This window comes from Eumetopias jubatus, unplaced genomic scaffold, assembly GCF_037043125.1.
Source record: "Eumetopias jubatus isolate StellerSeaLion01/CBP00866 unplaced genomic scaffold, mEumJub1_p1.0 scaffold_6, whole genome shotgun sequence".
NCBI lineage: Eukaryota > Metazoa > Chordata > Mammalia > Carnivora > Otariidae > Eumetopias > Eumetopias jubatus.
In genome coordinates this window covers 116,893,664-116,910,067 of record NW_028274812.1, presented here as the reverse complement: position 1 = coordinate 116,910,067, position 16,404 = coordinate 116,893,664, and the positions used below count along the sequence as shown (strand labels likewise).

General features: G+C 48.8%; 1 protein-coding gene across 1 annotated transcript; it reads left to right on the top strand.

Annotated features, from left to right (window-relative positions):
- Positions 1-1,449: 1,449 nt before the first annotated feature.
- Positions 1,450-13,971, top strand: LOC148164134 (uncharacterized). The gene is made up of 8 exons (XM_088023763.1): positions 1,450-1,520; positions 7,231-7,350; positions 7,528-7,793; positions 9,862-9,983; positions 10,158-10,330; positions 10,422-10,532; positions 13,451-13,598; positions 13,834-13,971. Exons 1-8 carry the CDS (start codon positions 1,450-1,452, stop codon positions 13,969-13,971), a joined length of 1,149 nt encoding a protein of 382 aa, XP_087879889.1.
- Positions 13,972-16,404: the final 2,433 nt, after the last annotated feature.

Genomic DNA, 16,404 nt, shown 5'->3' with positions numbered 1-16,404 from the left:
TGTGTTAACTACCTGGAATTAAAATAAAAACTGGACAAAAAACGTAATAATTTTGATCCCAAGTGGGCTCCATAGCTCAGTGTTCAGAGCAGTGGTCTTATAATAATGTTGATCCAACAAAAGTAAAGGAAATAACAAAGATGTCCAAGACTATTGGTCCCTATCTACGATCTCAGTGTACTGATAGACTAAGTTGTTTAAATTCAACTTTAAAATCGCTCCTTTTTTATTTTTTTTAAGATTTTATTTATTTATTTGACAGAGAGAGACAGAGCGAGAGAGGGAACACGAGCAGGGGGAGTGGGAGAGGGAGAAGCAGGCTCCCCGCGGAGCAGGGAGCCCGATGCGGGACTCGATCCCAGGACCCTGGGATCATGACCTGAGCCGAAGGCAGACGCTTAACCAACTGAGCCACCCAGGTGCCCCGCTTCTTTAATTTTTAAGTGAATTCCTCTTATTTGGTGTTCTTAAACTTCTCTTCCATAGGGGACAGTGCAGTCTAGTGGAGAGAGCACGGGCTTCGGAGGCCTAAGATGGGACTTGAGGGGTCTTAGAAATAGAACCACGGAGGGGCGCCCAGCTGGCTCAGCCAGAAGAGTGTGCGACTCTTGGTCTCGGGGTCCTGAGATTCGAGCCCCACGTTGGGCATAGAGATTACTTTTAAAAAATAATAAATAGAACAGGACTCTTAAACCTCACAGTTCCCCTTCCCCTATCTCTGCATCCTCCTTGGGCCCAGCCCATGGTTCTCCCCACGGCAAGCTATGGATCCACCAGATCTTTATCCTGCCCAAGAGAGAGGCTCTGCTTGGTGGACGGACTGTCATCCAATCTGAGGTGTCCTCATTGGATAAAGCTTTGGGCAAACCCCCTCCTGGCCACCTCTGGACAGGCCTCCCTGAACCCCATGCCTGGCTTACACCATCCCCTGAACGCTCCAAAGCCTCCCAGCCCACCCTCTGATTTCTCCACCAACCTCAGCTCCACATGTGGGGTTTACGTAGCCCTGGGGTTAAGGGAGGCCCCACTCTGGCCTCCTCAGTTGTAAACCCCTCTCGGACCCCACAGATTACTTCCTCAGCCCTGAGACTCGCAGCCTCCGGGGCCTTTGGTCCTAGGTCCCAGGTCCTGTACCCCCTCCTCACCCTGCCCCTCTGCACCCTTGAAGTTTTAAACCATTCCCCAGTTTCCTCCAGTAATCACCTAGGGACCCTGAAGGCCCTCATGCCCCGCCCCACCCACTTTCTGGAGCCTGGACTGGGCTGCTCAACCCCGCGCCCTCCCAGCCGTCCTGTCTCTGCCCTCTATCCCTCCCCTCTGCAGACCTGGGGCCAAGGGAAGGGGCAGTCCTGGCTGAGGAGCCCCTCCTCCTTTTGGCCTTGCCCAGAGAGGGAGGATAAAGGTGCTGTGGAGCCGCCTGCTTGATTCTCCCTGGGGGCTGCTCCTGGAATGGACTCCACGCGGGCAGATGGTAGCGGCCATGGTAGAGACAGCAGCCTCGGCTCCCAGCGGCCATGCAGGTAGGGGTCTGGGTCTCAGGGGAACCCAGGGAAGGTGGGAGAAAAGGGTTTGACGTTCGGCCTGGCTTTCGAAAGCCCAGTGTCTAAGAATGTGGGGTGCATCAGGCCGAGGAGGGGCTTCCTTGCCCCCACCCCAGTGCTGGAAGGGTCTGGAGATCACTTCCCATGCCCTCATAGTCCAGAGGAGGAGACTGAGACCAGAGAGGAGAAAAGACATACCCAGGCTGCACAACTCCGTCAGGGCTAGCTCAGGTCTGACCGTTCCCCAGTTGCCTTCTTTCTCTTCCACTCAGCAAAGATCTCTCTGCCCAGAAACACTAAACAGTGGGTGGGATCTGATGTCCTGGTCACCTCTGTAGCCCCAGGACTTAGCATGGAGCCGGAGGTTCGTAAACGTTTGAATGGAAACAGGTCAGGTTGAACATTGTACCATGAGAGAGTCATTCCTTTGGGTACGCTCACTGCTCCAGCACCCCCAGGCACCAAGCTCCTTCTGCTGCCTCCCAGGCCTAGATTACCTGGGCCTTTCAGCTGCTCTGTCCCTCCCCCCCTTGGCCTCAGAGCTTGGCTTGAGAAATGCCCCCAGTCAGGCAGCCCTCACCCCTGACAAGTCAATCTTGGTTGCCTAGAGAACGATTGGGCTGAACGAGGACACCTGGGTCCGAGCTCTTGTTCCGAGTCCCAGGCCAGTTACTTTACTTCTCTGAGCCTCAGGTTTGGAAAACAAAAAAAAGACTCCTGACTTTTAAGGCTTGTTTTCAGGATTAAATGAACTAAGTTGATGTTTCCACAAGCAACGTGTGTTTCACTGGCACGTGAAGGGGTGGGCGGGTGCAGGGCCCAAAACAAGTAGCAATAAAAACAGGTTTAAGCAATGCTGGGTTAGATGGGATGTTTGTTTGTTTACGATTTATTTATTTATTTTAGAGTGTGTGAGAGCATTGGGGGAGGGGCGGAGGGAGAGAATCCTCAAGCAGACTCCCCACTGAGCACGGAGCCCCACACGGGGCTTGATCCCACCACCCTGAGATCATGACTGAGCTGAAACCAAGAGTTGGACACTTAACCGACTGAGCCACCCGGGCGCCCCTACCAGAACCTTTAATATGTTCACGTACAATAAACGATATACAGCATGACTCTAAGAAAATATAGAAGGAAGAGATTCTCAAAATGGATTTGATCACAAAGCCCCTAGCCCTTTTCTTGGGGCTCATCGAAGGGGCTGAGCCCCCCTCACCCCTGTGTGACACAGGGTGGACACACTTGGAGAGCTCTTGTCGCTGAGCCGCTCAGCTTGTGAAGGAGGTAGTTGGTGGCCCCTCTCTTGGCAGTCTTGGAGGTTGGCCTCAGTGGTGGTCTTTAGGGAAAGCAAAGCCATCCCAGCACATCTCCCCTTCCAGAGGATTCTATTGTTGGACTGAAGAGGAGACCCTTAAGTGCTTCCTCTGAGGGTAACTGGCTCCTCCTCTAGAGTCACTCCTGCTTCCATGGTGACTCTCCTTTCCATTTCACCCCTCACCCCCCCCTCCACCTTCCCCAACCCTGCCGAACTTTGGTTATCACCCGCTGGTCTGGTCCCTACCCCAGCCCAGCTTCTTCTTGTTTACTCCCCACATTGTAACTAGGAGCAGAAACACACCTGACTAGGTATCTTCCAAAATATCCTAAAAGAAATTTGGAAGACCACATGTCCCCTCCAGGTTCCAAGTTACCTAGTGGTTTGCATCATAACGTAAATTGTTGCAAAGATGATCATTTCTAAAGTATTACGAATTGTCCTTTTTTTTTTTATTTAACAGAGAGAGACACAGTGAGAGAGGGAACACAAGCAGGGGGAGTGGGAGAGGGAGAAGGCTCTCCACGGAGCAGGGAGCCCGATGTGGGACTCGATCCCAGGACCCTGGGATCATGACCTAAGCCGAAGGCAGATGCTTAACGACTGAGCTGCCCAGGCGCCCCAAATAGTCCGACTTTAAAATAAAACAGTAACTTTTTAGGAAAAAAAAAATCCATAAGAGCTTTTTAAAAGATGTGTTTAAAGAGAAGTTACATCACTAAATCAAATGCTTTTTGTCATTTCTGAATCTTTCCTCTTGAAGGCTGACACTTGAGGCAAGATTTTGAGGGATATGTTCAAAGCCCTGAGCCCACAAGAACTTGCCCTCAGTCCTGCATCAGCTTCTCACTTTTTCCAAGCCAGGCAGTGAGAATGGTGACAAGGCCCCTTGCAGCACTGGGCTTGGGCAGGCTCCAATTCTGAGTAGAAATCTCAATCCAAGATATTCTGGGCTGTTGGCTGTGGTCTTGTGGGTGAACTTGCTGTGTGGGCAGCTGACCAGAAATGGCAGGTGAGCAGGGTGGCTGTGAATAAGTACATTATTCTTTTCATGTATCCAGTAAAATCTCTCTGGTAGTTAGGTGCCCCTACCAGAACCTTTAATATGTTCACGTACAATAAACGATATACAGCATGACTCTAAGAAAATATAGAAGGAAGAGATACTCAAAATGGATTTGATCACAAAGCCCCTAGCCCTTTTCTTGGGGCTCATCGAAGGAGCTGAGCCCCCCTGTGGACCTAACTACCAGAGAGATTTTACATATAATGTCATCCATCTAAAAAAATATATATGTATTTTATATGTGTTTGTGTATATATATATATATATACACACACAGGCTCTTACAGTTTTTTTTTAAGATTTTATTTATTTATGAGAGAGTGAGAAAGAGAATGAGAGAGAGCACAAGAGTGTGGGGTGAGGGGCAGACTCCCCACCGAGCAGGGAGCTTGATCCCTGATCCCCAGGGGATCATGACCTGAGCCAAAGGCAGATGCTTAACCGACTGAGCCACCCAGGCGCCCCAAATACAGGCTCTCACAGTTTTACATAATTCCTTTTCTTCCTTGAATGCCTTCTCTATTTCACTTCCCCACAGAGTTTTATCTCAACATATTTTTATTCTCAGATTCCATCTTTTACTGATGACAATATTCTATGTTCCTGCAACAAAAATATTTGTGAAACTTATGCTTTTCCTGGATGTTGTTATTAGTAGTACTCAATTGATCAAAACAACTTAAATATATTACATACTTTAACAGTTAATTATTAAATAACAAAAAAATTTCTTTAGAAAATTTTCTCCTAAAGAAAAAAAACAAAAAGAGAAAATTTTCTCCTAAGATAGACAGGACAGTTGCTTTTTCTCTCCCCCTCCCCCGCAAAAGCTCATGTGTCCATGCATAAATATTACTTATTGTTAGAAGAAGCCAGGGTTCAACATCAATTTCTATTTTCAATTTTTAAGAAAGATTTATTTATTTGAGAGAGAGAGAGAGCACGCAAGCACACAAGCACATTCTTTGAATTTCCTCCGAATTATGCCAAAATTTACATAGTGGTCTATCATCAGTAATTACTGTTTAATGATCTTACATTACACTCCTGGGCCTCACAACAGCTTTCATAAAAGTAACAACCATACTACTCTTATTATTATATTATCATGTAATAACAGAACAATTCCTCCCTGGAATAATGATTATTACCTCTCGTACCTCCTCAAAGGTCTTCCCTGACCACCCTGTCAAAAGTCGGTCCCCACCTTCCCAGCTGTCTGTCCCTGGCTGAACCCTTCTCACGGCCTGTGCTTGTCTGGGTCGGTTGTGCCCTGCTTGAGGGGCCTGGACTGGGGGATGCAAATCAGATAAATTGTGTGGGACTGAATCCTCTCTTTGTTTCAAAGTTTGATATTTTGGTCAACGTAGATTTTTTTTTTTTGGCATGAATTTTGATCTTTAAGATATTATTTCTTGTATTAGGTTTTTGGGGGGCATCCCTTGAAATTTTGTATCTGAGGTGAATGCCTCGCTCCCCTTCCACTAGTTGTGGCCCTGATTTCTTGGTTCTCTGCTCTGTCACCTCAGCAGGAACTCCACAGGCAGGTTCCTCATCCCAGGGTCCCACGCTGTTGTTGTAAATGAAGGAGCATGTGACCCACAATCTGGTACTTTCACCCACAAACCCGGGCCTGTCGTCCATCGTTCTCTCCCCCTGCCTGCTTCTCAGCCTGGGCCTCACCACTGGACCTTCTCTGGTTCTCTGGGGAATGGTGCTGGCCACTCTGCGGCCGACCCTCAGCTTGGGCTAGCAGTCTGTGTTCTCTTGCGACTAGAATAAGGCCTCTGTCCCCATCCCTGATGCCCTGGCCACCTCATGTGTGGTCTCGTTTGCCCTCCAGGCAAGGAAACACATGACAAGAGTGGACAACTGTCCCAGCGCCCTGGCCCAGGCCTGAACATGTAGTAGATTCTCAATAAACACCTGCCCAACCAGGCTCCTCCTTCCCTTTTCCACCTGCCACCTTCTCCCTCAAAAGCCCTTGTAGTTGTGATGATGAAGATGAAAACAGCTAATATTTATTGAGGGCTTGCTATATATATTGTCTTTATCATTTTATTTTTTAGAAGATTTTATTTATTTTTTTGAGTGAGAGAGAGCATGAGAGCAGGGGGAGTGGCAGAGGGAGAAGCAGGCTCCCCGCCGAGCAGGGAGCCCAATGCAGGGCTCGATCCCAGGACCCCGGGATCATGATCTGAGCCAAAGGCAGACGCTTAACCTACTGAGCCACCCAGATGGCCCCATATATTGTTTTCAAATATATTGTGTCATTTAAATTTGACCTCACCCATGAAATAGGTACTAATATTATCCCCATTTTACAAATAAAGAAACTGAGGCATGGAAAAGTGGTCCAAGCTCACACAACCAAGGAGTGGTATCAGGTAGAACTGGCTATGTAATCTGTGGGACCCAGTTCCAAAAAACATTAGGACCCTTGTTCAAAAACGTAATCATTTCAGGGACCCCTGGGTGACTCAGTTGGTTAAGCGGCTCCCTTCAGCTCAGGTCATGATCTCAGGGGCCTGGGATTGAGCCCTGCGTCGGGCTCTCTGCTCAGCGGGGAGTCTGCTTCTCCCTCTCCCTCCGCCTCCTGCCACCCGCACATGCTCTCTCTCAAATAAAATATTTTTTGTTTATTTTTATTTTTTTATTTTTTTTAAAGATTTTATTTATTTATTAGAGAGAGAATGAGAGATAGAGAGCACGAGAAGGAAGAGGGTCAGAGGGAGAAGCAGACTCCCGGCAGAGCAGGGAGCCTGATGCGGGACTCGATCCCGGGACTCCAGGATCATGACCCGAGCCGAAGGCAGTCGTTCAACCAACTGAGCCACCCAGGCCCCCTCAAATAAAATATTTTTTAAATATAATCCTTTCAAGAGGGCAACAGCAGGTCATTAAAGCAAGGGCAGGGCCCCTGTGTGACGACACAGATCTATGCCCCTGAGGCTGGCCCTGGTACTGGAATTTGAACCCCGAGTTCTGACTCCAGAAAGACTCCATGCTTGGAGGAAGGAAGAGTAATCACTGTGATTTCCTGAGCACCCACTACGTGCATCGTGCAAAAATCTTTCAACAACCCCCCGCAACAACCCTGAGGTAACAATGAAGCACTGCTAACCTGATTTTAAGGGTGAGGAGACCAAGCTTTAGGGAGATTGAGTTACCCACCCCGGCACCCCAGAAGGTCAGGATTTGAAGGCAGGACCAACTCCAGAGCCCGTGCTCTGCGATCCTACAGCCTCTCTAAGGATCACAAAGGCAGGAACTAAACGGGGGCTGAGCAGGACTCAATCTCTTAGGACCTCTGCCCGAGGGGCCTATCGCTGGGGGTTGAGCTACTACTTTGCTCAAGACAGGAAGGTGTCCCAAGTCTGCAGATACTTCCAGCGAGGCTTCTGCTTCCACGGAGACCAATGCAGGTAAGCACTCCTTTCCTCAAATGGGAAAAAGGGTGGGGGACACAGGAGGAGTCCTCCCTCCATGCACCACGCATCTTCCCAGAGCCTCTTCTCCCCTCTCAGCTCCAAATTCTAGGCTGAGCTAACTCCGAACCCTGGAGGGTCTACCTGATCTCATGCTTCTCTTTCCCAATGCAGCTATCAGCACCCTCAGCCCCCTGGCCACCTGGAATGGGGCCGGCGCCATTCGGAGCCACGTGTCACCCTGCCAAGACCCCGGCTGGGGCTGACCCGCAGGGGCTCCGAGCCCGCCTACCTGCCCTCCGTGGCTGTGGGTTGGGACTGGCCCGGGGCCTGCTGGAGCATGGAGCCTGGCCTGGCTGGGTTGGCCAGCAAGGCCGAGGAGGTTGGTGGCAGTCCCTGGAATTCCCTCTCACCATCATGTAAGTCATCAGTGGCCCTTCGGGGGGGACACAGGTGGGATCTGAGACCAGGGTTCCTGTGCTGTCTCTGAACAAGGTTTATATTTCTTTTACCCCTTTCCTACCTCAAGATTCCCAGCTAGAGGGAAACTTGCCTCCAGCTCTGTCGTTGTCTATGTTTTAGAAGCAGAGTATCATGGTGCCTGTGGAGTCAAACCACCTAGTTTCAAATGCCGGCTCCACCACTCAGCAGCTGTGTGATCTTGGATAAGTCACTTAACCTCTCTGGATGTCCGTATCCTTGTCTACAAAAGGACACTGATAACAGTACCTGTCTCACAGGATCTTGTGAAGTGCAATGAGTTCATAAATGTGATGTGCTTAGCTCACAGTACCAGGCACAGAGTAAACACTAAATGTGGTTTTTTTTTTAATTACTGCTCTAATTCAGTGCTGTCCAACTGAAATACAAGTCACACACATAATTTTTTAACAGCATTGTTGAGATATAATTTGCAAATTCACCAATTTAAAGTATACAATCCAATGTAACATAGTATATTCAGAGTAGTATGAACATTACCACTATCTAATTTTAGAAGATTTTCATCACCCCAAAAAGAAACCCATTAGCAGTCACACACACACACACACACACCCCCCAGCCACTGGCACACACTAAACTTTCTCTCTCTGTGGATTTGCCTGTTCTGGACATTTCATATAAACGGAATCACCCACCACATGGCCCTTTGTGGCTGGCTTTTATTTGGCATAACGTTTTCTAGGTTCATCCATGTTGTAGCATGGATCAGGATTTCATTCCTTTTTTTTAAGATTTTATTTATTTATTCATGAGAGACAGAGAGAGAGAGAGAAACAGAGGCAGAGGGAGAAGCAGGCTCCGTGCTGAGCAGGGAGCCCGATGCGTGCCTCGATCCCAGGACCCTGGGATCATGACCTGAGCCCAAGGCAGATGCTCAAATGACTGAGCCACCCAGGAGCCCCAGCATTTCATTCCTTTTCATGGCCAAATACTCTTCTGCTATATGAAAATACAACCTTTTGTTTTATTAATTCATCAGGTTATAGACATTTGAGTTGTTTTGCTTTTTGGCTATTATGAATAATGTTGATATAAGCATGTATGTACAAGTTTTTGTGTGGACATATGTTTTCATTTCTCTTTGGTATATACCTAGACGTAGAATTGCTGGATCATATGGTAACTCTGTGTTTAATATTTTGAGGAACTGCCAAACTCTTTTCCAAAGTGGTCCCAATTCACATATGCAATTTAAATGTTTCTAGTAGCCATGTTAAAAGAGTAAAAAGCAGGGGCGCCTGGGTGGCTCAGTCGTTAAGCATCTGCCTTTGGCTCAGGTCATGATCCCAGGGTCCTGGGATCGAGCCCCGCATCAGGCTCCCTGCTCGGCGGGAAGTCTGCTTCTCCCTCTCCCACTCCCCCTGCTTGTGTTCCCTCTCTTGCTGTGTCTCTCTCTGTTAAATAAAATCTTAAAAAAAAAAAAAAAGAAAGAAACAAATAAGGATTTAAAAAAAAGTAAAAAGCAGGGGCACGCGGGTAGCTCAGTCCATTAAGGGTTTGACTCTTGATCTCAGGGTCTTGAATTCAAGCCTTGTGTGGGGCTCCACGCTGGGTGTGGGTGTGGAGCCTACTTAAAACACACACACACACACACACACACACACACACACACGGTAAAAAGCAACAGGTGAAGTTTAATTTTCATATTATATTTTATTTAACCCAATTTATCAAAGATTCTATATCCAATATCCCAATCTGTAATCAACATAAAAAAGTTATTAATGGAACATTTTACAGTCTTTTGGTACTCAGTTTCAAAATACGTGCATTTTACACTTCCAGCACCTCTCGGTTCAGACCAGCTGCAGCTCCGGTGCTCACTAAGCCACATGCGGCCAGTAGCTGCTGTTACCGGACGGCATGGTTCTCGATGGTTGTGCCAGAGACTTACAATTCTGCCTGGATTCTGGGGGCCGGACTTTGTGTGCCTGTAGAGCCCAGTGTGCAGCAGATGCCGGGTGGAGGTTGCGTGAATGAGTAAATGAATGAATGAATGGATCTAGTTTCCCCCAACAGCTGCTGACGACGAACACAGCGACTCCCGCGAGCATCAGCCTACGTCAGACCCCGTCCGGGAGCTGGTGGCCCCACTTCAGAGCCTGGACCAGGAGGTGCAGCAGATTGTGGGGGAGGGGCAGTGGCCGAGGATGCCAGGCTGGACCTCTGAGCCGCCCAGGCCAGCCGGAGGAGGGCTCTGTGGTCCCCGGGGCTGTATGTGCGGCGGCAGTGTGTCTGGGGGGGGGGGCGGGGAGGAGGTGGTGGATGTGGATGTGCCCTGATCCTGCGTGTGGCTGCAGAGGGAGCAGGACAGTCGGGACGTTGTGTGTGGCATCTGCATGGACAAGGTGTGGGACAAGCCAGAGGCTGAGCGGATCTTCGGCATCCTGCCCAACTGTAGCCACGCCCACTGCCTGGGCTGCCTGCGCACGTGGAGGAAGAGCCAGCGGACCTTCCCGCTGGACGTCGTCAAGTCAGTGTCAGGAGGAGCTGGGTGGGAGGGAGGGAAACCCCTCCGAGAGGTCTGGGCTTGTGACCACTCTCCCACCCCACCACCCCCACAGGGCCTGTCCCCAGTGCCGGGTCCATTCCAGCTACATCATCCCCCACAAATTCTGGGTGAGCAAGGGGGCTGCGAAGGAGCAACTCATCAGGAACTTCAAAGCTCGGACCAGGTGAGCCTGGCAGCTTAGGGAGAGGGGAAGGCGGCCCCTGCTCTACTCCGGCTCAGCCTTGGTTCCCGCCTGGGATCCCCCAAATCCTAGAAGTTCAGAGCAATGGAGATGGCAGATGAGGATATGAGCTCTTTCCACTGTTTCGGAAAGTGACAGAGACAGCAGCAGCAGATCAAGCCCAAGTTTCTCTGCCAGCCTGGCTAAGGGTCAGTGCAGGGCAACTCTGGTTTTCTCAGCAAAATGAAAAGCCCTGCTTGGCTTTTACTTCTGATTTCTTTCCTTCCTTTCTTCCTTTCTTTTCCTTTCTCTTTCTCTCTCTCTCTCTTTCTTTCCTTCCTTCCTTTCCTTTCTTTCCTTCTTTCTCTTTCTTTCTTTCCTTCTTTCCTTCTTTCCTTCTTTCCTTCTTTCCTTCTTTCCTTCTTTCCTTCTTTCCTTCTTTCCTTCTTTCCTTCCTTCCTTCCTTCCTTCCTTTCCTTCTTTCCTTCTTTCCTTCTTTCCTTCTTTCCTTCCTTCCTTCCTTCCTTCCTTCCTTCCTTCCTTTCCTTCCTTTCCTTCCTTTCCTTCCTTCCTTCCTTCCTTCCCTCCTTCCTTTCCTTCCTTCCTTCCTTTCCTTCCTTCCTTTCCTTCCTTCCTTCCTTCCTTCCCTTCCCTCCTTCCTTTCCTTCCTTCCTTTCCTTCCTTCCTTTCCTTCCTTCCTTCCTTTCTTTCCTTCCTTCCTTCCTTCCTTCCTTCCTTTCCTTCCCTCCTTCCTTTCCTTCCTTCCTTTCCTTCCTTCCTTTCCTTCCTTCCTTCCTTTCCTTCCCTCCTTCCTTTCCTTCCTTCCTTTCCTTCCTTCCTTTCCTTCCCTCCTTCCTTTCCTTCCTTCCTTTCCTTCCTTCCTTTCCTTCCTTCCTTCCTTTCTTTCCTTCCTTTCCTTCCTTCCTTTCCTTCCTTCCTTCCTTTCTTTCCTTCCTTTCCTTCCTTCCTTTCCTTCCTTCCTTTCTTTCTTTCCTTTCTTTTCTTTCTTTCTTTCTTCCTTTCTTCCCTTTCTTTCCTTTCTTTCCTTTTTTTCTTTCTTCCTTTCTTCCTTTCTTCCTTTCTTCCTTTCTTCCTTTCTTCCTTCCTTTCCTTCCTTTCCTTCCTTTCCTTCCTTTCCTTTCTTTTCTTTCTTTCTTTCTTAAGCAAGAAGGTAGATTGATAGGAATACATGTTGTTGCATAGATGATCTTTGAAAACATGGGGTCTCTGAGAAGGAAATCAAAAGGTCAGCCCTTGGAGCAAGGGAAAAGGTGGGTAGATTTTTCATCTATTGGGGAGGGTGGGCCTATATCCAGATCTGGAATTGGGTACATTCCAGCTTCTTAATTCCACCTTCCCAAAGGGTTAATTATACTCAACATATGCAGAGTATATTTGGATAAAGGGTGGGATAAAAAAGGTCTTATCTCCACCTTGAGACATTCGACCTTGTTGAGAAGGCACCTGGATTTTGTCTGTGAACTATAATAGCTGGATCAACAAAGTGAGACAAAACTCTTGGGTGAATCTCACAGAGGAGGAAGTATTTGAGCTGGGTGTTGGAAGAGAAGGAGGGGCCCCTCAGGAGGGGAGAAATGAGAGCACTCCAGGCAGAGGCAGGCCAAAGTGGGGAACTACTGGCATCTGGGGTACCAGTTGAGAACCGCCAGAAGGGAGCACCCAGGCCCGGGGGTGCTAGGAGACAAGGTAGCAGAAGGGCTTAATCTGTATGACAGACTTTACCCATTATCAACTCCATGAAGTAGGGCATCTTACGACTCTCATGCTGCAGAAGAAGAAACTGAGGCATGGTCTTTATGACTTCAGTGAAATAGTGGGGTTTGAACCCAGGCATTCTGACTCCTAGTGCGTCCTGGGAGGAAGGGGGTCGGGGGTGGATATGGACTTGAGAGGAAAAAGGGCCAGACCTGGGTGGCCAACTGACCGTGAGGTGGAGAAGGAAGATTCAAGATGATGAATATGGGATGCCTGGGTGGCTCAGTCAGTAAAGCATCTGCCTTCGGCTCAGGTCATGATCTCAGGGTCCTGGGATCAAGGCCCCACATTGGGCTCCCTGCTTAGTGGGGAGTCTGCTTCTTTCTCTCCCTCTACCCCTCCCCCCTGCTCATGCTCTCTCTTGCTCTGGTGCTCTCTCTCAAATAAAATCTTTAAAAAAAAATAAGATGAATATCTTACTCAGCATATGTGGCCACATTATGGCACTATCACATGAGCCCAGAGAGAGAGAAGCTGATGGGAGATTTGGACAGATTGAGTGTGGGGTTTTTGTAGGCTGTCCAGATGGAGGGGGTCCTGTCTGACACTAGGTTTGGGTAAATAGGATGAGGAAGAAGAGAAAGGGCTGGTCGTTTAGAGGGATTCCCAGGCTTCCAGCTTGGGGAGTCAGTGGGGTTCTGCATTCACACTGGGCCTGCAGGAAGTGGGCAGGACTCAAAGGTATGGAGCAGAGAGTGATAATGCAGAGAAAAGTCTATTAACAGGCATCTGTCCTTTCCTTTCTGCCTCTCATCCATCCTTCTCCGCAAGAAGGAAGCTGGTCCTACGTAAGCCGATCACAGGTTGCCCACCAACCTCTCCTGTATCTGACCTTTCACTCGTTTGGTGCTTTTATTGAAACAGTTCAAAGAGGGAAAAGAGATTCCGGGGGTCACTGCTGGCCCAAATCGACCTTGTGAGACTTAGAGAAAGGCATCCCTCAAGACACTTTACTGCCATCTGCTGGAAAATAGTTGTAATAAATGTAGTAAAATCTACACTGATGCCCTGGGTGGCTGCACAGGAGTGGTGCTTTGTGGTATGTACAACCTTCCCAACCTTACATGTCAGCCTTGAGTGCTCCTTTTTTCGTGGGGCAACAGGGCTTGAAAGCAACAGTCTTCTCTCCTTCTGTCCTCTCATAGCCAGATCCGATGCCGATTCTTCATGCAAGGGAATGGCCGCTGCCCCTTCAAGTCTGATTGTATTTATCTGCACCAGCAACCGGATAAAGCCCTGACCTCTGATCCTCCCTGGACTGAGAGTATGCAGCTGACTTCTGGGAGTGAGGTGGTAACAGCAGGGATATGGGACAGGGAGGCTGCTGGCCATGTTTACAGTAAATGTCTTCGATAAATGTAAAAGCCATACACACCATGTCCGTAATGATAATGGTGCCTACTCAGATGGGGCATCTTTGTGCTGTGTACCACCTGCCTGACCTTATGTGTCAGCCCTGATTCTCTTGTTCTTGGGGCAGTAGGGTTGAAGTTGATGGGTTTTCACTGATTTCTTTCTCTACTCCCAGGCGCTGGGCCCAGCAGGGTTCCTAGGGGGCACTGAGCAGGAAGACGAAGTGTTCTTCATGGACTGTGCCTTGGCCATGGCCTTCTGGGGTTCGGAACTCTTACTGGATCCCGATAATTCTTACCTCGGCCTTCTGTAACCAGAATCAACATATGGGGGATGGGGCTGAGGGGCAAGGGTTGCTAGGTGGTAGGTCTTTTCCCTCTTGGGGCTTGGTGGGGGCTGAAAGTAGCAAGCCCTCCACGCCCAAGGGGAACAGCGCTGACACAACTGGGGATCAAGGGAAGAGGAAGAGAAAGGGTTCACTCTCTTGCCAGGGACTTGGTTTTTAACTTTGTTCTTTTGTAGGATTCTGAAAGAAAACCAATAAAATGCATCTAAGCCATCATTGCTGGTATCTAAAGAATGTCTGCTCGTAGCCCGGATGCCCTCCCCCTGAATCACGGGTTGTTTCTGCAATCATTCTGTTGCAATGTCACCCGTCACTTGACCTCTGTGAAACTTCACTTTATGCTCCTAAGAGTATGAGAGTGGAAAGGGCAAATAACATCTTAGTATTAGGAAAATAGCAGTGACATCATGGATCCCATGAAAGGGTCTCCATGATCCCCCAGGGTTCTTGAACCACCCTTAGAACTTTCCTTCCTGCTCTCCTTCCCATTGGCTAGAATGCCCACCTTAGTGGGCATGAGCCAGAGCCACCATCGCAGAGTAAAGCTGAGAGTTGAGGACTGGCAAAGCACTGAAGGTTATTTAGCATTCCTGACCCTACCCACTACTTGTCAGGGCCTGTCTCTCCCCCCTCCCCCAACAGCTGGTCATTTGAAGACCAAAGATATCTTCTATGAAGTTAGAACAGTTAACCTGAGATAGAGGTGTTGGCAAAAAACTTCTTTCCTGCTATTTAAGCCTTTGCAAGGCAGTCACTATCTAAGAAATACTCCTTAGTCTTTACCAACACCTCCCATAAAATTATTTTGGGAAAAAACATGGCTCCAGTGGAAATCAGATCCAGCTCAAAATATTCCTACGGCTTACCATACTGTTCAGGGGCGCCTGGCGGACTCAGTCGGTAGAGCATGCAACTCTTGATCTTAGGGTCATGAGCTTGAGCCCCACATTGGGTGTAGAGATTACTTAAAAACAAACAAGATATTCCTATGGCTTACAGTACTATTTAGAGTGAAAAACCAAAGGTCCTCTTTATGACCTCAAGGCCTCACAAGATCTAGCCCAGTTACCTCTCTGATCTCTTCTCTGATTACTCTCCAGCAAGTACATTCTGCTCCAGCCACACTATGTCTCGGGGACTTTGCAGGTGCTGTCCCCTTTGCCTGAAATGGCCTCCCTACAGATCTCTATCTCACTTGCTTCCTTATCTTCTTCAGGTTCATCTTGCCTGACTACCTACTTAAAATTACCTCACCCTATCTCCCTTCCCTGCTATATTCTTCTTCTTGAAAGCACTAATCACAATCAAACATTCTATTGTTTACTTTTTAGTTGTCTCTCCTCTCTAGAGTGTCAACAACAGTGAGAAGGGTCTTTGTTTTGTTCCCCAAATCCCCAGCCCTAGGTGCTCACTAAAGATTTATTGAATGAATGGATGTGTGTTGCTGCAGAAGCTGGGAGAATGGTAAATAGAAACTGGAACCCAAAGTAGGGTTTATGGGTGCTGTGGGGGCTCTTCTATCTCTTTATTTTTTTTTAAAGACTTTATTCATTTGAGAGAGAGAGAGACAGAGAGAGCACAAGCAAGGGGAGAGGCAGAGGGAGAGGGAGAAGCAGACTCCCTGCTGAGCTGGGAGCCCGACTCTCATGACCTGAGCTGAAGGCCGATGCTTAACCATCTGAGCCACCAGGCACCCCATCCCCTCTCTCTTTATTTTTATCCTCTGCAGTGATTCCTCCTTTCCCTCCACTCCACTGGAAGCCTGCCTTCTCCAGCAGATTTCCTTAAACTGAAACATTCGGAGGTGGAGCCCCTCCTGGCCCCTTAGAAACAACCAGAGCAAGCTGGCTTCCTGGACTTCAGAGGAAGTTCACAGCAAGGCCTTTGGCCATATAGATAGTGTTAGGTTTTACTACCACCCCATTCTCAGGGGTAGTTGTGTATCAAATATTTCTGGAGAGGACTGAAACCCTAGTGATGACAACTGATGGCCTATGGAGGAGGTGACGTCAAGGTAGGGTGGTAAACTGTGATCAAATCCTATCGCAAAATCCATGATCTACACATAATATGGACATCAGCTAAAGTTAAATGATTCTTGGATCCTGAAGAACAACAGGATCCCTGACAACCATTCTGAATCCACCTCTCGTCCGCCTACTGCAGGGAGCAGCGGAGGAAGGAAGGTGAGGGTCAGCAGGCAAAGATCCGTCCCTCCGCCAAGTCCCGCCCTATCTTCGGCATGACCCCGCCCACGGCCGAACACCCTTGTTGTGGCCCCGCCCCATCCGTGGACTTCCCTCGGCCTTCGTCCCGCCCCCTTACTCCGTTCCTCCGTCTCTCTATGGCCAGGACCACCACTGGCCCCGCCCCTTCCGGCCTGCCCTCGCCCCCCCTTCA

Excerpts from the sequence above, each read along its gene's own strand:
- LOC148164134 (XM_088023763.1), top strand. The coding sequence starts at position 1,450 with ATGGACTCCACGCGGGCAGATGGTAGCGGCCATGGTAGAGACAGCAGC. Across the intron at positions 1,521-7,230 it reads GGCTCCCAGCGGCCATGCAG|GACCTCTGCCCGAGGGGCCT; the intron begins GTAGGGGTCTGG and ends TCAATCTCTTAG. Across the intron at positions 10,533-13,450 it reads AACTTCAAAGCTCGGACCAG|CCAGATCCGATGCCGATTCT; the intron begins GTGAGCCTGGCA and ends GTCCTCTCATAG.